This window comes from Protomyctophum parallelum (assembly GCF_964188405.1).
Source record: "Protomyctophum parallelum genome assembly, chromosome: 15".
NCBI classification, from domain to species: Eukaryota; Metazoa; Chordata; class Actinopteri; order Myctophiformes; family Myctophidae; genus Protomyctophum; species Protomyctophum parallelum.
Window position 1 is genome coordinate 23,913,748 of NC_139710.1, and position 22,130 is coordinate 23,935,877.

The 22,130-nt window shown below is 42.5% G+C and overlaps 2 protein-coding genes across 2 annotated transcripts; both read right to left on the reverse strand.

The window, feature by feature from the left end:
• Window positions 1-359: 359 nt before the first annotated feature.
• Window positions 360-10,085, reverse strand: LOC310871635 (sepiapterin reductase-like). Its single transcript, XM_083783254.1, has 4 exons — window positions 9,663-10,085; window positions 5,510-5,625; window positions 5,166-5,340; window positions 360-891 (listed from the first exon to the last, which is right to left on the reverse strand). The coding sequence occupies exons 1-4, from the start codon at window positions 10,030-10,032 to the stop codon at window positions 701-703; spliced, it is 852 nt and encodes a 283-aa protein (XP_083639380.1). The 5' UTR covers window positions 10,033-10,085; the 3' UTR covers window positions 360-700.
• Window positions 10,086-13,153: 3,068 nt separating this feature from the next.
• Window positions 13,154-13,402, reverse strand: LOC310871744 (transcription elongation factor 1 homolog; the record flags this gene model as incomplete). Its single annotated transcript, XM_083783382.1, has 1 exon — window positions 13,154-13,402. One exon carries the CDS (start codon window positions 13,400-13,402, stop codon window positions 13,154-13,156), a length of 249 nt encoding a protein of 82 aa, XP_083639508.1.
• Window positions 13,403-22,130: the final 8,728 nt, after the last annotated feature.

The following is a 22,130-nucleotide window of genomic DNA, read 5'->3' on the forward strand; positions in this document are numbered from 1 at the left end:
CGAGTGGCAAAGCAACATGCAAAGTGCGTTTAACATTGTTTAATGCAATCAGATATGACTTTTCTGTGTGGCTGTCGAGGCCAGAAAGTAGTTTTTTGCCACTCAGTAGGCGTTCCTGTATAACTTCCTGGTTTGACGATGATGTCACGCGCATACCCTCTATATTAATGGCAAGTATTTCCTACTTTCCTACATTCCTACTTTAAGTCCAAAAATCTGAACTAATCCTTTAAGGAAGCAACCAATCAAGCTGCTTCACAACATGTGGTCTGGGGACCCCCAGCGGTCTTACAGGTCTTTAACTCTGAGAGTGTACAAATTAAACCAAATGGACTCTTAACAGGTCCATTTGGTTCCATTTGTACACTCTCAGAGTTGAATTAAAGGATCACTTCACACATGTTCACATAATTGGTGCTCACAAATACTCATTGTAACATTACAGTGTATTATCTTCATATAATTGGTCCTCACTAATAGTCATTAACATAATACAGTATAAACAAAATGACCAAACCTGCCCGATGATGTCACTGATAGGCAGGTTTCTGAACCGTCCACAGCCCTCCTGTGAGACAGAGTGAGCAGACAGAACTGGTTCCATCTTATAATGAGCATTAGAGAGGACCAATCATAATGGAGATGGGACAATGGCCTCATGCTGGAGGTCATAGAAGCAGCGTTCCAGACGTCACATGCCCTAGATGTCATAGAAGTCCAGGTGTACTCCGTTTGTGAACTCATCTCTCAGCAGAACCTGCAGCAGCTTGGAGCAGGAGGTCTCACATGTGAGGACCTGACCCTGGGAGAACATCTCCAAGAGGGACTGCTTCATACTGGCATCTGCTGTGTTGGACCTGGCTTCTGCCAGCATGGAGGTTTCTAGAGGACCTGAGGACAACATAATCATCATAATTTGTATTATTTTTATTGTTGTTATTATTATTACTTGCGCAAGCAGAGTGCGCAAGTACTAGTTTCGCCCGGGACGCGCATGCACCGTCCCAGCACTTTTGATGCGTATGCACCGTCCCAGCACTTTTGATGCGTATGCACCGTCCCAGCACTTTTGATGCGTATGCACCGTCCCAGCACTTTTGATGCGTATGCACCATCCCAGCAAATGACGTAATGACTACTTGTGCCTGATACGGCAGTGGTGCCAGATTACATACATGTATACATAGGAGCATTACCTTTAATCATCCCGACACTATTACGTCACCACCATCGAAAACCATTGGTTTTATCAGGCACAACTAGTCTTTTTTTTTTGCTGGGACGGTGCATACGCATTGAAAATACTGGGACGGTGCATACACATCGAAAATGCTGGGACGGTGCATACGGCGCAAAGTAACCACAGTATACCACTAATCAATTTACAAATTACATATACATAGAGGCAGTTCCTTTAATCCACCCGGCACTGGTATAACTAACTGGTATAACTAGCTCTCAATGATGACGTAATAAAGATGTGGATTAAAGGACCCAATGCCAGAGTGTAATTGGTTTTCGATGGTGACGTAATGACGATATGTTTTAGTGTTGGGAGGATTAAAGGTAATGCTCCTACAGTATGTATACATGTATGTAATCTGGCACTACTGCCGTATCAGGCACAACTACTCATTACGTCATTTGCTGGGACGGTGCATACGAATCGACAATGCTGGGACGGTGCATACGGCGCAAAGTAACCACAGTATACCGCTAATCAACTTACAAATTATATACATAGAGGCATTTCCTTTAATCCACCCGGCACTGATTGACATATACATCACCATCGAAAGTAGAAGATGTTGTTACACATATTGGAACACGTAAAAAAAGGGAATTACAAATTTACAATTAGTGGATTCATCGAATACAAAAACATTATATACAGCTTGGGGATATTCCACTGAAATGGATACTCTGGGGTCGATTTAGGACTTCTATTTTACTTACTTCTATATTACTAATCTAATTACAGTATTATGATCTGGGGGCGTGTAGTATGTCATATTGCAATTTTTGGCATGTTAAGAAGCGCTTTTGACACCCCGCGGAGTGCGCAAAACGGCCTTGAATTAGTCATGGGTGTGTTTAAGGCGTGTTTGAGACGTACCCAATCAACATGTCCGTACTATTCTCTTTACCAGTCAGCTGATGTCACATACGGAATGCGCACTTTGGGGATCGTGGTATGACATTTCTTCAGGCTGGCACCATAGATAGAAGACATGACATGCCTTTGTCACATTTGGGTTAATTATTCCTATTGCACTGCATGCTGTCACCTTTATGCCTCAAAAGAACAGACCCACCTTTCAGATCGGAATGGAATTGCGAGTAGATAGCAGCATATTGGCAAATAAATTGGCAATCCATGCGTAATTAATTAATTCGATAACGATAGAACCATGTACCATACAGCGAATGAAAGCAAGATTCCTAAGGAATATGGAGATTTTTACATTTAATAAAACGGTTGAGAAATGAGAGAACCATGAGTGTTTATAGGCTAATATCAACGTTTTTTTATGAAAGACCAAACGGGCTGTGAACTTGAAGAGCTCAATCACCATCCCGACACGGAAGAAATATAGCCTAGTGCATGCATGTATATGCACTGTTGCACTTGCACACAGTAGCCTACACACGCTCTTTATTTGTTTCTATTGAAAAACACCAGTAAAATAACGTTTATTATATTTTATTTAATTCAAGTCACGACGAAGGAATGAGTTGAATGCGTGCTGCGTAATGCTGTGGCCCCGATGGTATGGTCTTCGCTGAGTTCGCTCGTAGCATTTTATTGAAGAAGACTTGAATCGGGTGTGATACAGCGTATGAAAGCACATTTCCCACGGATTATGGAGATGTTTTTATTTATTTTTAAGGTTGAGAAATGAAAGAATTATGGCCGTTTCTAATCTCAACATTTTTTAAAAAAAGACGCAAAACTGCCATGTCTCATAGAAACAAGTAAATAGGTCTATAAAAATAAGCGCATATAACAGGGGTCTGTAACCTATTTTAAATGAAGTGCCATGTTTTTATTTTCTAAATAGTGAGTCTGCCATATCCAGATTAATTTGAATGACACCACATTAAAATAAAAAAACATTTTGATTGTCCACAAATATAAAGTTCTTCCTTCTTTTTAAATATGTTCTTGCACATTGTTATAATGATCATTATATATCCCCCTGCAGTCAGAGTTCATAGTTTTAATGAATGAATGTGATGCATTGTGAGCTGGTATAGATCTGCTATTTTCAAAAGTAATCTTTTTATTTAATTTTTTGATTAGCTGTCCTTAGTTGGGCAAATGCATTCATCTGGGGATCCTTGACATGGGAATGTGCTGTGTGAGGATCACTGGTTTAAACAACATTAGGAGAAAAGCCCAAATAACCACTTTTGAAACAAGAAAAACAACCACACAGAAAGCAACTTTACAGAAAAATAAGCCGCTTATAATAAACAGACATGGCAACACTCTACCAGCCTCCCAGAGCCGCTCAAGTGTCAAATCAAACAGTGCTTTTTGCGTTTATGAGGTGGTCAGACCCACGTCTAATCGTTATGCGCTGAGTGTCTTTAGGTCAAGGGGCTTAATAGCAAATTGCGCAAAGCGAAAATAATTAACATATGGACACTCCCACAATGCTAAAATATTCAGGACAGCGGTAAGCCATAATGTGTGTGCGTTCAACACGGGTCAGTGCGTTCAACACGGGCCGATATGCCTTTCATAATACGAATGTGCGCAGAGCGAGGCCAATTTATGTATTTCCATTGGTAAAACGCACCTTCAAAATCTACCCATCTGTCTCCTTTCCCTATTTTAGGTTTAAGAAGAACCACCATAACCAACTTTAGAGAGAAGCAGTTGACTAGTAATGCAAACACTATATTATATAGAGAGCCTGGGCTGTATTTTGCGTGTCTTAAGTACCAGGTCTTATTCCCTAACTTGAGTAAACTAAAGACCTGGAGGCGTGATCAATGCCATTTGGCTATTCTGAGTGGCCAAAGAGCATTGATCACGCCTCCAGGTCTTTAGTTTACTCAAGTTAGGGAATAAGACCTGGTACTTAAGACACGCAAAATACAGCCCCCTGATTCATTTATTTGACAGTTTGTAGCGGTCAAAAGTACTTGCACGCTCTGCTTGCGCACTAGTACGCCATTTATGGCCTACTAGTATGCACTCGACAGAGTGCAGTTCTAGTTATTATTATTATTATTATTCATGTTCAGAATGAGGTGATGATAGGTATTTTTGGTGCATTCATTGTTTGTGTATGGCGTGCCCTGTGTCCAGCATAGCCTACTGACCTTACATAATACTAAAAATGATAAAGGTGAAGGGAAAACAGACCTTTTTACAGTACAATAATGTTTCACGTTTATGTCTACACATACAAATAACTTACACAATAATCAATACAAACACTTCATTTAGAACACACCCAAATCAAATCATTTCACGACGTACATGTTCAATCAATTATTCCGTCAAAGCAAACGGCATAAACAATATTAGTTTGCTTCTTCTACAAAAATAAAACGTATCAGTACCGTACCGTATTTTCCACCACGGAGTAACCTGACTATCAGACTATCCATAGCTATATCCACCTCGGGGGACAGTCAAGACGGGCGGTGTCGGTAGGCCAATCAGAGGCAGGCGGGACGTTACCATGCCTATGCTCGGACGCGAACTAGATTCACACACTGCATACGGGTAAAAAATCCACTGCCCTCAACATATCTGGTCAATGGGTAATTTATGTTGACCAGATCTGTAGAGGGCGCTCTAAAAATATATATAATTTCATTTCATGTCCAAAAGAAGCTGGGGTGCTGAGAGGCTTCCCAGCCTGCAGAATAAACCTTCAGCAATACAAAACAAGCTTTGTTTCGGTGATCAGCGAAGTGGTTTACTTTATTTTTGGTAAAGTTGGACACCTCGCACGGCAGTGGAATTCTTACCCGCATGCAGCAGAAGCTTTCGCACTGGACCAGGGCTAGAGTTCAAGAGGTAAAAATAGGTTTCTATCACACAACGATTTGGCGGCCCCCCCCTGTAGTAACTCTGAGGACCCCCTAAGGGTACCGGACTCCCTGTTTAAGACCCCTAGGTCATAGGGTTAGCATTGACTCACCCGGGGCGTAGTTGAGCACTCTGATGTCAGGCTCCTCCTCAGCCAGCACCCTGAACATCATGTCCCTGGCAGCCTTACCGCTGCAGTACAGGACCCATGATGGGATTGGCTTCACCGCAGCCAGAGAAGAAATGTTGACCACAGTACGCTTCAGCCCTGCACGCTTTGGAAAGGCCTGTTAATATAGTTAATAATACAATATTATTATCAAGTTTTTTTTATTTTTGTTAGATATGGGCATAAGGTTTTCAATGACCAATAACCTTCGCCAACGAGTTGGGGTGTATTATTACAGTTAAAAAAAACAAAAAACTATAATTTCATATAATTTGAATACATCTCACCTGCAGAACAGCGGCGGTCAGACACAGAGCAGAGCTGATGTTTAGTGACAGATATGAGTCCACGTCCTTCATGTCCGTGAAGCTCCTGGCATAACGGGACACATCCCCCAGAGAGGCTGAAATGACATGATCATTAATATTTAATAACATATTAACATGTCCGTGAATCTCCAGGCATAGCGGGATCTGTCCGCTAGAGACGCTATTAGGACACAAACATTATGGGCTATATCTTGCGCCACCCCTTAACCCTTATCCCTAAACTTATTTGCCCTTTTTCTTTTTTTACTATTTAAAAAAACCCTTCAAATAGCTGATCTACAAGCTCACAACATGTAGATGTAGATCGGCTAGTTGAACTATATTGAAATGATTTTCAAAATAGTAAGAAATGGCAAATAAGTTTAGGGATAAGGGTGGCGCAAGATGGAGCCCCCTGTCCATATCTCCACAACCTCTAACGGTCTTCTAACCCTTAGAGAGAGAGAGGCTATAGGAGAGAAACACATTGTTTAATTGATGTTACTGGGACACGTCCCCACACAAGGACCTGGACTATTCAATATGTGCTGCAGGTTTCTTTTCTTTTTTTAAGATATTTTTGGGGCTTTTCTGCCTTTATTGAGATAGGACACAGTGAAGAGAGACATGAAACAGGGAGAGAGAGACTGGGAATGACATACAGCAAAGGTTGTCGGGAACGGGAGTCGAGCCTGCGACACACTGTCAGGCATGCGCCTATATGTGGTATATGCCTGGACCGCTAGGCCAGCGGGCACCCTTGAATTGGTTCTATTTGTACACTCTCAGAGTTTAAGGTATTCTGCAGCACCCCTGGACTTGCATCACGGCACCTTAGGGTGCCAGCATAGTTTCACAAGCTATATCCAAAATTGACATTTTTATTTCAAACATGCATGATCATAACAAATAATCATGTAATAATAATCATAGCATCCACCATACACTAGTAATTCATTCATGAACCGATCCAGGGATCACATCCCAGAATAGATTTCAAGATACTGATCACCACCTGCAAGACCCCCCCCCCCCATCCCCAGGGCAAAGAAGTCAGACTTGCATTCCCTATACCTAATCATAATACCCCTTTTTTCCCTATAGTTTGACCTTTTAACTTTGCTAATAAAGTTATTTTTATATATATGTTATTAGGTTTATGTAAAGTGCTAAAGTGTTAAAGAAAAGCGCTGTATGAATAGGCCATGTATTATTACTTACGCAAGCAGAGCTGGCAAGTAATAGTTTCGCCCGGGATTTTGATGCGTATGCACCGTCCCAGCAAATTGTGCCTGATTTGCTGGGACCAGATTACATGGTGTGTATATGTATAACTAGCTCTCAATGATGACGTAAGAAATATGTGGATTAAAGGACCCAATGCCAGAGTGTAATTAGTTTTCGATGGTGACGTAATGACGATATGTTTTAGTGTTGGGAGGATTAAAGGTAATGCTCCTGTGTATACTTGTATGTAATCTGGCACCACTGCCGTATCAGGCACAATTTGCTGGGACGGTGCATACGCATCAAAAGTGGCGGGTTGGCTGGGACGGTGCGTAGGCGCAAAGTAACCACAGTATACCGCTAATCAACTTACAAATTACATATACATAGTATATGTATAACTAGCTCTCAATGATGACGTAAGAAATATGTGGATTAAAGGACCCAATGCCAGAGTGTAATTGGTTTTCGATGGTGACGTAATGACGATATGTTTTAGTGTTGGGAGGATTAAAGGTAATGCTCCTGTGTATACATGTATGTAATCTGGCACCACTGCCGTATCAGGCACAATTTGCTGGGACGGTGCATACGCATCAAAAGTGGCGGGTTGGCTGGGACGGTGCGTACGGCGCAAAGTAACCACAGTATACCACTAATCAACTTACAACTGACATATACATATACATAGTATAATATGTATAACTAGCTCTCAATGATGACGTAAGAAATATGTGGATTAAAGGACCCAATACCAGAGTGTAATTGGTTTTCGATGGTGACGTAATGACAATATGTTTTTTACACCTAATAATTCGAAATTTCAAATGTTCCTTCACAGAGATACTGAGATTTGACAGTTTATAGCGGTCGAAAGTACTTGCGCGCTCTGCTTGCGCACTAGTTGGCCAATCATGGCCTACTAGTGTAGTGTGCAACAAGCAAGTAGCCTATGCACTCGACAGAGTGCAGTTCTAGTTATTATATGTAGTCATGGTGTATCAATCATACATTAGTTTATTCAGAGCTTCACTGTGAAAATTGCATTCTAACATCCGAAGCGTACAGTAGCACATCTAATTCCAGTTACACACTTTCTGCATTTTTCTTTCTGCATTTTATCTCCATCTCCTGGTGAGATGGAGATAAAAGTGGGAATGAGGTTAGATACAAGTGGGAATGAGGTTACATGCATGTTATGATAAATCTGCATGGTAGGAAATGTTGATACAATATAACGTATACAATCTGTATAGTAGAGTATATGCTAATACGATATAGATACGTACGTATAGAGTACAGGTTAATACAATGCAACTATACACTTGGGGTGGTTGTATATAGCCTCCCCTCTCTTCAATTGAGAGATTTAGATCATGTCGCATCTCACCTAGACACAGGATCTGACACAAATTTTGCCCCAAGGGGCAGCGGTGGCCGAACGGTTAGCGGAGCGGTCTTGATACCGGAAGGTCGCCAGTTCGCATCCCCGGACTGGCACGTTAAAATTACCACCGCTGAAGTGCCCTCGAGCAAGGCATTGAACCCCTACCATGAAATGTTCTATGAGCAGGGTGTGGCTGTAGTGTAACAAGTCCTTGGCTTAGTCCACTTCCCTGGGTAAACAAAGAACTTTACTTTACTTACTTTATTCAATGTCCTCGGGCAGGCAAGTAGACTCTATTAGCTCAATGGTAACAAAAATGTCAGCACTTGTGCAGGAAAACAGGTTAGAATCCGGGGTAGAAGAGGAAAGTTACATAGTGTCACTTCAAATAAAAATTTAAAACTATTTTTAGCAGTTTGGGCCCCGGGGAGAGATTAACAGTTTTGGGTCTCGAGTTAAAAGCTTTGTGAACCCCATGCTACTAGAGCAGTCATGTATTTGGCTACAGGATATTGGAGCAAAGTGCAGATAACACATGATTGTCGTGATGCAACTGATTGTCATGGCCTGCAGCATAAACAAAGCAATTCAATACAATGAAACAAAATAATAACAAAACATACAAATACAGTGCAGAAGAGATAATAGACTTGTCTTATCTGCAAATATTCCTTTCTACTCATTCATTTATTTGTTCATTCATTATTGATTTTATTTTACTTTTAAGAATTGTGAAATTATGTAAATCGTATTATTTCATCTATTGGTCAGACCAAGACAATATGATAGAGACACATACTGTATGAAGACATTACAAAATAAAAGCTTCAGAATTACTGTTATGTTCTAGACAAATGATGAGGATTTTTCTGGCAAACACTAATCTAAGAACAAATTGCTGGACAGTAAGTATAGCCTAGTTTGAAATAGATATGTTTGGAGCTGCTTATAACCCTGCATTAGCTCATTTTATTGACGTGTTATGTTATAGTATTATGTTGAGGTTATTATTATATTTATATAGAATAAGAATGACCAGCTTCAGTAAAGGTGATCCTTCCTTCTTATACAGTAGCTATGGTTTCAGTCAGAGAACATCAACAGCAACAGCAAATTGATATTTAAAGTTTGTTTGAGGCACCACATGCAACCTTTACGACATTGTTATTGAGTGTTGTTGGTGTCTGGTGTTATAGGCTTTGAATCACTGTAAACATGTTAACTGAATATTATAGGTGCAGAAATACATTTATATTATTATTATTATTTCTGCGCATGATAATTAATAATACAGTTAAACTGTGGACAAAAATGCAATAATATAAAAAATGTAATTATTATTATTATTATTATACCATTATTATTGTTGTTGCATTTTGTCCAGTCCCTCTGCAGCACCCCCATCTGTGAGAGCCTGCATGCAATGGGTCTTGGGTCTGCCAAATAGCCTAGGCTACTAACTTTCAAGGAAGTGAAGCATTTGACTTTATAAGGACGGTATATATTCTTTCATCACACCTGCATTGTTGACCAAAAGCAGCTGATCAAAGTGTCCTCCAGCAGCAGCGTGCTGTCTCACCGCCTTGACCACGCTGTCCACGCCGTCCTGCAGCCCGAGGTCCGCCGCCACGCACTCCACACACAGACCGCCCTCGTCTCCTCCACCAGCGGACCCGCGGCTGACGCTCACCAGCTCCTCCCGCAGAGAGCGCAGGTCCGCGCCGCTGCGGGCCGCCAGCAGCAGCACGGAGCCCGGTCCGAGCAACGGGGACACGTCCCTGGCCACCGTGCGGCCGAAGCCACGCGACGCCCCCGTCACCACGCACACGGTCCGGCCGAAGCCCGAGGAGGAAGACACGCCGTCAGCCTGCATGACGCACGCACACATCTGCCGGTAGAGGTTTGGTAGAAGAAGACAGGCTGAAGACTCTTTGGTTCAGAACACACAGTCGACTCGACAACCAGCAGTAGCCTATAGCTACACACATTATTACGTCACTGCAACTGGTCCGTTGCTAAGGTCCGTTGTCTTTGCCGGAGCCATTGAAATACGACAGAGTTACGACAACTCCGTTCACTTCATGGGGCCAGACGGCCAGTCCAATGGCGGCTCTAATGCACTGGACTCAGGCAACAGCCCAACTTTAATGATCTTAAATTCCTTTATTTTAGATCATGTTGTAGTAATAGTACAACATGAACATTACATAGACGTTAGTTGTCATTTGTCACAGTTGTCATGTTGCACGCATGCCTAGTTCTGATATTTGCGCAGCCCTCGTTGAAAACACTGTATTTCATACTGCAGTTTGTCACACTCTCCAGGGCTGCATGAACAGCGCTCGAGCGCTGCTTTCTGACCCCTCAATGGCGCAACTCTCTCAGCTATCTGGCTCTGGTTTTTGCAATATAGAGCGTCGCATGCAGTACCGCCCCCGACGAGGGTCCAGGAAGTAATTCCCCGTTCATTTTCCCTATAGACTTTTTTATTTATTTAATTAAAGACGCGCCGCGGAGAAAGCCAACTCTTGTTGTGACAAATCATGACAATAAACACAATGTTTTGGGCAGATCGATTTTAATAATTTAACATTCATAATAATTTATTATAGCCTAAATGTTTGATAAAATGATATTGTCTTTTTTATAATCCGTTATAAACATGGAATTACATAGCAAGTTATGAAGTATTATAATACTTGATATTATAAGTCATTATGTGTATGTGTTATGATTAAGGTTATAATGTGTTATGATTATGGTTATAAAGTATTATGATTATTTATGAGCGCTTATAAATATAATTATACATGGTTATGAGAAGATTATAATGTCTTATAAGTGTGTTCATAATGCATTATAAACATGGGATGCATATAGCAAGTGTTACCGAAGTGTTTATTAACAGTTTGCAGAATTAGTCCATTTCAAGCACAACTCAAAACAAAGAATGTTGAATGCATGGCCCCCAGTGCCCACCACAATGACCGGAACGACTTAATATTCACCAAAACCAGGCCAGAACTCCCACCACAGGACTCAGGCAATCAATTATTATCTTAAGTATTTCCTAAGTCGAAAAGTCTGAAATAACGCAAGAGGTTCAGGACCATCCTATTGTTCACCACCCTTGTTGGGAGCTACAGACAGGTCTTCCACATTAGTAACTATCAGACATACAAAGGGGTGTCATCAGAATACATGGCTATATTAGCCCTGTCTAAGAACTACACAGAGTGTAGGCATCCCCTAAACCGGGACACTTAAGTGGCGCCAAACTACGTTCCCTTGTCACCTTTAAAGACCTTGTCACCTGCATGCATATGTGGGCGCGCTCCCCACCAATCACCCATTGGCTCCAATGAGGAGCTATAATGGGTGAGCTATTGTGTGTAAATCTGGCCCTGCACGACTCTGCATGTCGCGGTTGTGCATCATTCCTCAAGGGTGCTCCAGCGAGAAGGCACTTGCGCACATGTATGCCTATGCAAACGCACATATGCTTGTAGAGCTTGAGCTTGTATATCCAAATTGTAGATCCAAATTACATCCAGTCCAAAAAAAAAAGAAAAAAAAAAAGAATAAAATATGCAAAACTACTGTAAAATAGCCTTGGTCGTCGCTCATTTGTCTTGTTCCTCAGGTCTGCACTTAAAAAATTCACATACTGACGCATTGTGTGCGTGTAGATTGGCTTTTTTGCTACTTTTGCGTGAGACTGCAGTGTATTGTATAGTATGACATTAATTTATGAAAAAAAAAATATATATATATAATATGGAGATACAAGGTTTCTACTCGACAACAACGATATACGATATACTGTCTGCATTAATCTAAAACCATGCAACAAATTTGATAGGAAGATAATGTGATGCACATAAAAAAGGTTGTAAAAAAAACTGTCTTTTTTGTTCTTGTTTTTGCAGAACTTATATTTTATTTTATTTTATATCGGAAATGTACTGTAGAGAGAAACCAAGACTCTTAGTGTTACATTCAGTCGTAAGTCTGTAAGTCTTCATTTGAGATTGGATTCAAACAGTCATATGTCTGTTTATAGTCTTCATTAGAGATTGGAGCTAAGGCGAGTTCTCATCAATGCTGCCATCCATTCCGTTCCGTCGCACAATTATTTCTCCTTCATCAATTATGCCATTCAGTCGCACAACTCGTTTGTCTTCTTTTATCTTCATCAATTCCGTGATTCCGTCGCACAACTCACTCGTCTTGTTATTTTGCCTTCATCAAGTCCGCCATTCAGTCGCACAACTCGTTTGTCGTCTTTGTCTTTGTCTAGTCTGTCATTAAGTTTACTGTATATTCTTTCATAAATCAAACCATATCATAATATCAAATTATTATTATTTTCTTGAAACCAGAAAGTCTACAGCTGTCTTCAACATCGGAAACTGAAACTAGTGAAGTCTCCATTACAATCTTTGTTCGTCTTCATCAAGTCTTCCATTAAGTCATTCATTTCATTTATCGTCTTCATCAAGTCTGGCATTAAGTCACACAATTCATTTTATTTTCTTTGGTCTTCATCAATTCTGCCACAATTTGTTTTGTCTTCTTCCTCTTCATCAAGTAATATTTGGCCAAACCTTACCACCGTCACCTGGATAGATCACATTATACCAAACACTTCTAGCTCACACATAATCAAAACATCACCCGACAGACCCTTGTCTGGCTGAGACAAGGGTCTAATAACGGCAGAATATGGATCAGTATTCCTCTCTTCCATTCTCTAGAGCTGTGTGGAAGTCCATATCTTCTTCTCTTCTGTGCCAGTCAGAAGACTCTGGAGCTGTGTGGAAGTCCACATGGTCTCTTCTGTGCCAGTCAGAACACTCTGGAGCTGTGTGGAAGCCCACATGGTCTCTTCTGTGCCAGTCAGTACTTGAAGGCCAATCTCTGGGAGGTCCTTATCTTCTGACACCTTCTTCTCCACGGCCTAAATCCCAGGGGCAAAGGTCAATTTAAACAGGCACATGAAAATATGGCTACGTGTTGGCCTGTTCACAGGCATCTATCCACTCGCTGAAAACATCCACTGGCTCTGACAGATAATGTATAGGTGTTTGGTACTCCTCCAAGCAAACGGTGCATGTTATAATTCCCATATTCTGAGTCCTTTCCATTCTGACTTCACAGGAATTGCAGTAGTTACAGAACGGACAGGTGAACTTGGTGTCCAGACCCATCAGTTTCTTCTTGGGCGCTGGCTTCCTCTTGGACTTTCTGTGTCCCATCGTCGACAGCCCTCTGTCAAATAGGGGACCTGCTGCGGACGGTTCTCTGGTAAAGGGTGTGGCATTGGATGTAACTCCGTCAGGGCTTTGTCTCAGTGTGAGTGATGGACAGGGGTGGGCATGCATGCTTTTAAACAGCTCTGCTTTGTGTTTTCACATTAAGACATCACACTTAGCCAAATATGGAGTTCCATAATTATGGCTCTGGGAGGAAGTATCAGGGAATGGTGGCGACCTGATACGTATACTCTGGGCCAAAGCCTGTTGGGAGCGCATGTAGCTGAGACTATTCAGTGTACCCGTCTGTCTGCCTGTTTCCTTTTTATGCCCGTGGAGTTCTCTGTCTGTCTGTCTGTCTGCATAAGATCTGGTCACCCCAGCTTAGTAAGATGTTAAAAGTAAAAATATTTAGGACGACCGTTGAGCCGATTCTACTCTATGGCTCCGAGACATGGACACTTTCAAATAAACTAGAGAAACGGTTGGATGGCACTTACACCCGCCTTCTAATGAGAGCGCAAAATCTGTCTTGGAAGAGCCACCCATCGACTAATGTAATATACGGCAACCTTCCCTGTGTTTCTTCACTAGTCCAATCCAGAAGAACACAGTTTTCCGGCCACTGCTACAGAGCTGACAATCCCCTTCTTCTCTGAGTCCTGCCTCAAAGCAGACCAGAGGTAGAAAACTGTCATTCCCTGATTTCATCGCTAGGGACACATGCATCAGTAAGCAGGAACTGGGGGTGGCAATGAAGGACCGGGAAGTCTGGCGTGGCATTATGAAATCCATGATCTCGACCGCGGTCTAAAATGTATGATGTCTGTCTGTCTGTCTGTCTGTCTGTCTGTCTGTCTGTCTGCCTGCCTGCCTGCCTGCCTGCCTGCATTCCTGCCTGCCTGCCTGTCTGTCTGTCTGTCTGTCTGTCTGTCTGTCTGTCTGTCTGTCTGTCTGTCTGTCTGTCTGTCTGTCTGTCTGTCTGTCTGTCTGTCTGTCTGTCTGTCTGTCTGTCTGTCTGTCTGTCTGTCTGTCTGTCTGTCTGTCTGTCTGTCTGTCTGCCTGCCTGTCTGTCATATGTAATTTGTAATACGTAATTGAATTAATAGTTGTTGTTTTTTTTGTCCTCCTCCTCTTTGAGAGCTCTGCCCGAACCCGACCTGGCCCGACCCGACCCGACATTTTAGGGCCGGGCCGGGCCTAAAATGTATGCTAATCAGTAGGGCCAGGCCGGGCCTGGGGCTCCATGAAAAAAAAAATATATATATTGAATTTGTTTAGAATAATAAAAATAATAGTTCTGTTCTGTCTGTTTGTGTATTTATCTATTATGAAGATGGTGCTGACTGGCGTTTCACTTTTACTCTGTGTAGAGTTCTCAAATTCTGCACAAACCCGACCAGGCCCGACCCGTCCCGACATTTTAGGGCCGGGTTGGGCCTAAAATCTATGCTAATTAGTCGTTAGGGCCCAGTTAGGGCTAGGCCTTAATTTTCGGGGCCGATGAGAACTCTAGGGCGTTCCACATTTTTAGTGGGATAGGAGCTAAATTAATTTAATCCCTTGTTGAGATCAAGGCACGGTGGCAGTGCTGTCGCCTCACAGCTAGAAGGTCCTGGGTTCGATTCCCACTCGGGACGCTGTGGGTGCTGGCGGCATGCCTCCTCCCCCGCGTCATCAGTGCCCATACCCGAGGCGGGGTTTGTGAAAGGGCCTCTCTGTGTGGAGTCTGGTAGGTACCCCCACAAAAAACATGCAGTAATCCTGGTCTCTAAACTGCCTCCCCCTGGCCAGCCGGGGCGCCTGATGGAGGGGAAAGGAACAGGTTGGAATAACATGTTCCTTCCAACCAGGGAAACTCCCACCTGTCAGGTGTAAAGGAGCAACTTGGACACTCAGGCATGAAGGAAGCATGAGTTCAAGTCCGTTGCTCTCCCCATGTCCCCTATACAGTATATGGGTTACAAAAATCGTGGAATATATATTTTAAAAATGGTGTAGCGAATCTTGTAGACCAGACCCATTGCAAGATGCTGTACTCTGTCATCAACCCTAAGCCATTAAAGCCTATTAAAATGGGCAGGGGTGTGGTGGGTTCGGGGAGAGAGGCCAGTGTTGATGAACGCATCAGTGGTGGAAGAGCGCATCACTGCATGCCTGGCTGACATCTCACAGTGGATGTCCTCCAACCACCTCAAGCTGAACCCAGACAAGACTGAGCTTCTCTTCTTCCCAGCTAAGTCCTGCCCTATGCGGGAGCTAACTATTTCCGTAGACAACGCCCTGGTAACGTCTGTCCAAACAGCCAGGAATCTTGGTGTTGTCCTGGACAGTCAGCTCTCGTTCAAAGCTCACATCACAGCTGTCACTCGATCATGTAGGTTCACACTCTATAACATACGACGAATTAGACCGTTCCTCACCCAGGAATCAGCCCAGCTCCTAATCCAGACAACAGTCTTGTCAAAACTCGACTATTGTAACTCCCTCCTTACTGGCCTACCAGCATGTGCACTTAAGCCTCTCCAGCTGATCCAAAATGCAGCAGCTCGCTTGGTCTTCAACCAGCCAAAATTCTCACATGTCTCCCCCCTGCTCCGCTCCCTCCACTGGCTCCCGGTCGCTGCCCGCACAGAATACAAAACTCTGATGCTGGCATTCAAAGCAACCAAAGGTATGGCTCCCCCAAATCTTACAAGTATGATTGAACCCTACAAACCCTCCCGCGCACTCAGATCAGCCAACGCAGGGAAACTGGAAGTACCCTCACTAAAAACGCCGGGACAACGCTCCACACGTCCCAAACTCTTCTCCCTTCTGGCTCCAAAACTGTGGAATGCACTTCCCATTGCAGTCAGAACTGCAGCATCACTCCCAATCTTCCGCCGTAGCCTGAAAACCCACCTTTTCAGACTCCATCATGGCCCATAGCACTTACCCTAACCCCTTAGATAGCATTTCTGTTGGCTTAGATAGCATTTGACACAGACTTATAGCATGTTATGTAGACAGCACTATAATTGTATTGTATATAGTCATAGCACGCCATAGTACATATGTATAGCATAGTAGTGAATATGTATAGTTTATTATGTATAGTGTATGTATAGTTTCATCATATAGATATTCCACTGTTACCTTCTTAGCTTACGCATGTTTCATGATAAATGCTTTTATGTGATGTATTCCCATGCTTTTGTTCTTGCTTAAATGTAAGTCGCTCTGGATTAAGAGCGTCTGCTAAATGCCTAAATTGTAAATTGTAAATTGATGAACCACAGCTAACCGTTAGACTCTAACGGTTAGAGTGTCCGCCTTGAGAATGGGAGGTCGGGGTTCCTTTCCTCTCGTAATACCCTTGCTAACACACCCAGCATCCAGCCTGTGTTGTCTCTCCAACCTTATAGCCTCGTTTTATTTCCACTCCAACCTCAACATCCCAGCTGTGAGTTAAAGCCCTCGGAACCATCAGGACATAGGTTAAAGGTTAAAGCCCTTGGAACCACCATGACAAAGCCATAGCGGTCGAACCTCTCTGGTTCGACCGCCATGATTTCCCGCCATGATTTCCTGCCATGATTCTCCATCACTCACGCTGGTCAGATCATCAGGCAGCAGGGACAAATTAGCCATTGGGCCAGTGGGGCCGTGGCCCAGGGGCCCTTGGCTCTCAGGGGCCCTTCAGGGAAATTGGACCGCGCAGCACTAGGTTTGACGCCCTGAAAAGGGCTCCTGGGGCCCTTCATTGGCCATTGATTTAGTTAAATTTAGGTCAAAAACATGATACAAACACGGAAAAACACAAAAATGTTGCGCGCACGCGCGCCATGGGGGCCCTGCGAATATGACCGGCCCAGGGGCCCTCATGGGGGTTAATCCGTCCCTGTCAGGCAGGGTGTAGTGTTGGGGTCCAGAATGACAGCAGTGTATAGGACATGTCCTTCATCTTCTTCCAGACTCTGAAGGTCAGGTTTCCCAGGTGTTTGATACGATCCAGCCGGGGATCGAACCCCGACCTCCCATTCTCACGGTGGACACTCTAACCGTTAGAGTCTAACTGTTAGTAGCCTGGGGTCCACCTATGCTTTCTATGGCATAGGCAGGCAGCTCCCGGCAGGATCCGCCGGGAGAATCTAGACGCAGCTACGCGACATGAGACTAATTCATTAGAGCGAAAGAGAGAGAGAGGAGTGTGTGTGTGTGTGTGTGTGTGTGTGTGTGTGTGTGTGTGTGTGTGTGCGTGTGTGCATCAATTTAACAAAGGTGCATACGATCAGAAATCAGCAGAGAGTGATCGACGTTTGCTATACAATTTCAATTCAATTCAATTCAAAGGGCTTTATTGGCATGAGAAAACATACGTTTACATTGCCAAAGCAGAACGAACAATACAACAATACAACAATACAGCAATACAATCAAAACAAAAATGATGTATATTGAAGGTCAGGATCTTCAATAGATCAACTTCTATGTACCAAGATCACTCGATGCAGGTATAGTGCAGGAATATACACAATGATTAGTCTTTAGGGTGGTTGTGTTCCATCTGATATCCTTCTCCTATCACAGCAGCCCACAAATCTTGCTGCTGTGTTTGCACATTGTTGTACTTCGCCCAGCAGATATGGGAGTTTTTTGTCATTGGTCATGTTTTCAAAATCTCCGTGTGTGGTTGTAATCTGTGGGAAGTATGTGTCTCTGATGTCTTGGTACAATGGACAGATGTTTAGGAAGTGTAGCTCGGTTTCCACTTCATTTAGTGTGCAGTGGGTGCATAGTCTGTCTTCTCTCGGGATACAGGTCTGCCTATGACGGCCTTTCTCGATCGCGAGACTGTGCTCACTGAGTCTGTACCTAGTTAAGATTTTTCTTTGTTTTGGGTCGGTCACGGTGCTCAGGTATTCTGCCACTGTGTATTCTCTGTTTAGGGCCAGATAGCATTCTAGTTTACTCTGCTTTTGTGTTGCTTCTTTCCAATGTGTCAGGTAGTTTTCCTTTTGCTGTTTTATAATTTGGTTTAGTCCGATGGGTTTTCTATCTCGTGGCTCTGTTTGTGTTTGTGCCCGGAGTTCCAGGGCCAGCTGGCTGAGGGGGCATCTCTCTAGAGTTTCACTGTGTGTGAGTGCCTTGTTATGGAGTGCATCTAGGTCACTTTCTGGGTACGGAGAATGGATTTGCAGAATTCTGTGTGTAGGGTCTCGGTTTGGTGTTTATCCCATTTTTCAAGGTCATGGTTTGCTAATGGTCCCCAGATCTCGCAACCATAGAGGGAAATTGGTTCTATCACGGAGTCCAGTATTTTAAGCCAGGTTTTAATTGGGATGTCTATTTTGATGTTTCTTTTGATGGCATAGAATGCCCTTCTTGCCTTGTCTCTCAGGTCCTTTACAGCTTGGTTGTAGTTCCCTGTGCTGCTGATGTTTAGGCCAAGGTAGGTATAGTTTTTTGTTTGTTCTAGTGGGATTGTATTTAGGAAAAATTGGTGGTTTTGGCGGCTGGGCCTTTTTTGAAATATCATGATTTTAGTCTTGGTTAGGTTCACTGTCAGGGCCCATGTCTGGGAGAATTTGTGTAGGAGATCAAGTTGCTGCTGTAGTCCTTCCTTGGTTGGGGACAGCAGCAGCAGGTCATCTGCGTAAAGTAAGCATTTGATTTCTGTGTTTGCCAGGGGGATGCCTGGAGCTGTAGACTGTTCTAACGTTTTGCTATACTCTATGTCGAATTGAAGTGGACTCTGTCCCAGATTTTTTTTTCTCCATGGAAATAAAAACGTCTGGGCTTCCGAGGCTAAACTGTTAGTGGTTCATCAACACCGGCTGATAGGTCTATTTCACTAGAACCGGTGTTGGCGACTTGCAAATGAGTGAATAAAGCTCATTTGAATTAGCCTACCCTGGCTACATTTGAATTGAAATAAGTGGTCATTGACTCATTAACATAGCATGGCCACAGGGCCAATGTATCTGATGTTCATTGTTTCTTTTTTCACGCCTCTGTCTTTCAGCAGCTAGACTGGGCAAAATGTGTGTGTGTGTGTGTGTGTGTGTGTGTGTGTGTGTGTGTGTGTGTGTGTGTGTGTGTGTGAGGGTGTGTGTGTGTGTGTGTGTGTGTGTGTGTGTGTGTGTGTGAGAGTGCGCGCGCACATGCATGTGTTTGGTCGATGTTTAGTCGATTAGTGAAAAATGGAGTGTTTAAAATTACACTCTTTTCACAGAAACAAGCTGTCTGGTCTCAGCTCCATGAATATACAGTCTCCAGTCTGTGCATTATGCTTTGTACTTTGTCAATAGAGCATTATTAAACATACTCTATCTGTCCAGTGTCCATACAGTTAGGCTACTACTGTTACAAAGGACTATAATAATATTAATAATGCTAGGTAGTTTACTATCGTTGAGTAAGGCACAATTTGGCCGAATCTAGAATGTAAGAAAATAATTTGCCATGATGTTTCTGTTCCAGACATTTGAGACAGACTTACACTCCTCGGGAGCACAGTCATGAAATGTCGGCTCATCCAACATTTTAAGGATCCGCCTCTGTTTGTTTATAAAAGAGGACCAAATCTACGGGACAAATTGGTTATAGAGACAACATATTACCACAACCAAAACAGACTATTCTGGCCCCCTTAAACAAGGCAAATTACCCTCCAGGGCATAGAGCAGATTACTCTTCAGAGGGTGATGTCGACAGGAGGTTATACTACTGGATCCACCATAGAAGGTTTAGGTTTAAATGAGGATTTTGACATGGATGTTGTAATATAAAAAAATAACAAAAGATTACATTTGCTCCTTGCTTTATGATGGCTATGTGCCTGCATGATGCCTGCATTGTATTATATTTTCTCTGTTTGTAAATAATTGTAATTGTAATGTTTTCGCAGTGTTTTCCTGTCTCGCTATTTTGACACAGGTGTGGACACTTTTACCAATCAAGTGATTAACCTTTATATTCTGTCCTATCTCAACGGTTGATTATGCCTGAAGAAGGTCAGATTTTGAGTGTGCAGAGCCTTTTTAAATATCTAAACCTTTGACTGATCTAGCACCTCACCTAAGTCTATTGGCAGATGAGCGGTGGTTTACATTTTTTGTTCCAGACATTTGAAAAATAAAAAAGGGTGACATGGAAGGTCATAATGACGTACAACAAACACATGTGTTATTGTGTTTAGATGAAAACTTTAGTTTTATTCACACCACCTATATGTTTCAATATCAAATGGTGCATTTATATATATATATATATATATATCACTTTAGTTTCATTCACACACCAGCTATATAATATTTTTTATGTTTCATGTTGTTTCAATAAAAACGTATAGTTTAATTCACACACCACTACATGTTTCATGTTGTTTCAATACAAACTTTAGTTTAATTCACAGTCACACCACTACATGTTTCATGTTGTGTGATGATGGCCTGTCAATCAGACTGGCTTTTGTGATGGGCCTTCAGCCTTTCACATTGAAATAGACCAATGACTGTTCTCTAAACTGGGGGAGAGGTGTGAGAAAGTGTGTGGAGGTGGGAGGAGGTGTTTCTCTGGACAAAGACAACACACTGGCCTACATACAGTATGTATATATACTGGCCATTACCGTCCTCCTGCTGCATCTCCTGCCAGTGCTGAGTCAGACCAGCACAGACACACGCATACCTGCACACCATGGAGTGACCTGTGACCACCACCAAGCAGCTATCAATTCAGTTCAACTATCAGACCTTCTGTTGTGAGAAGCCAAGTTATAACAGGTAAGGATGCATGCCTTCTGCCTTCTCCCCATTTCTGATAAACATATAGTTGCCTAAGTAGGTTTCTGTACATTAACTTAAGCTTTGATTGATCGATACTTTATTAGTCAGAAATGTAAAACTGCACAGTACAGTCAAGACATTAAAGCTAAAAGAATATCACAAAAAAGTCCTGGGGACTTGTTTCCCTTGTGGACTTCTATCTTTATATCCACCAGTTTCCAGTGTCCCAGGAGGCCTTGCGTGAATTATGTAATTAAGGATGTAATCTTTACTTGATTACATCCAGTATTATTTGTATTATATTATCTTATGTATTGTTGTGTTTAACAGTACTCTGTGGAACAATGTACTATGCACACATGTGTGAGTGAGAGACAAATATCTGCAGTGGTTTTACTTTACATAGTATATGTTTTACTTTAGTATCAATACTGCAATATAGAAATACACTGTTACAAGTAGTCCATAATTCAACATTTACTGGAGTAAAAGTACAAAAGTGTTGGCTTAAAATGTACTTAAACATCATGGGAATTATATCATCCCTCCTGACCACTAGACTGTGCTTTATGTGCAGGTCCAGTTTGTGCACCAAAGATCCTCAGAACATGACTAATTTGACTCATGTGTTCAAAGCACATTTTGCCAATGTATAACATTACAAAACCCCACTCTGCTCTGACTTTTTCAAATTAGAAATGTAAACTTAATGTTGATTTGAATTATGAGGAAGATTTCTCCAACTACTATGTGGTTTAGTCTTTCTGCATGGCTCCATCTTGTCTCCATGCAGTTTGATATTGTACGAGTCTCCCTCTTTTCCCAAAGTGTGGCCTCGGATGGCCGTAGTTTTATAGGTTAGGTTTAGGGATAGTTCTAAATTCAGATGTATCTTAACTGCTGAGATCTTTACAGATACTTTAAGGGCCAGTGTTGACTTTCACCTCAATAACATTCTT

Excerpts from the sequence above, each read along its gene's own strand:
- LOC310871635 (XM_083783254.1), bottom strand. The coding sequence starts at position 10,032 with ATGTGTGCGTGCGTCATGCAGGCTGACGGCGTGTCTTCCTCCTCGGGC. Across the intron at positions 5,341-5,509 it reads TGACCGCCGCTGTTCTGCAG|GCCTTTCCAAAGCGTGCAGG; the intron begins GTGAGATGTATT and ends CTATATTAACAG. Across the intron at positions 892-5,165 it reads AGTGCTCAACTACGCCCCGG|GTCCTCTAGAAACCTCCATG; the intron begins GTGAGTCAATGC and ends TGTTGTCCTCAG.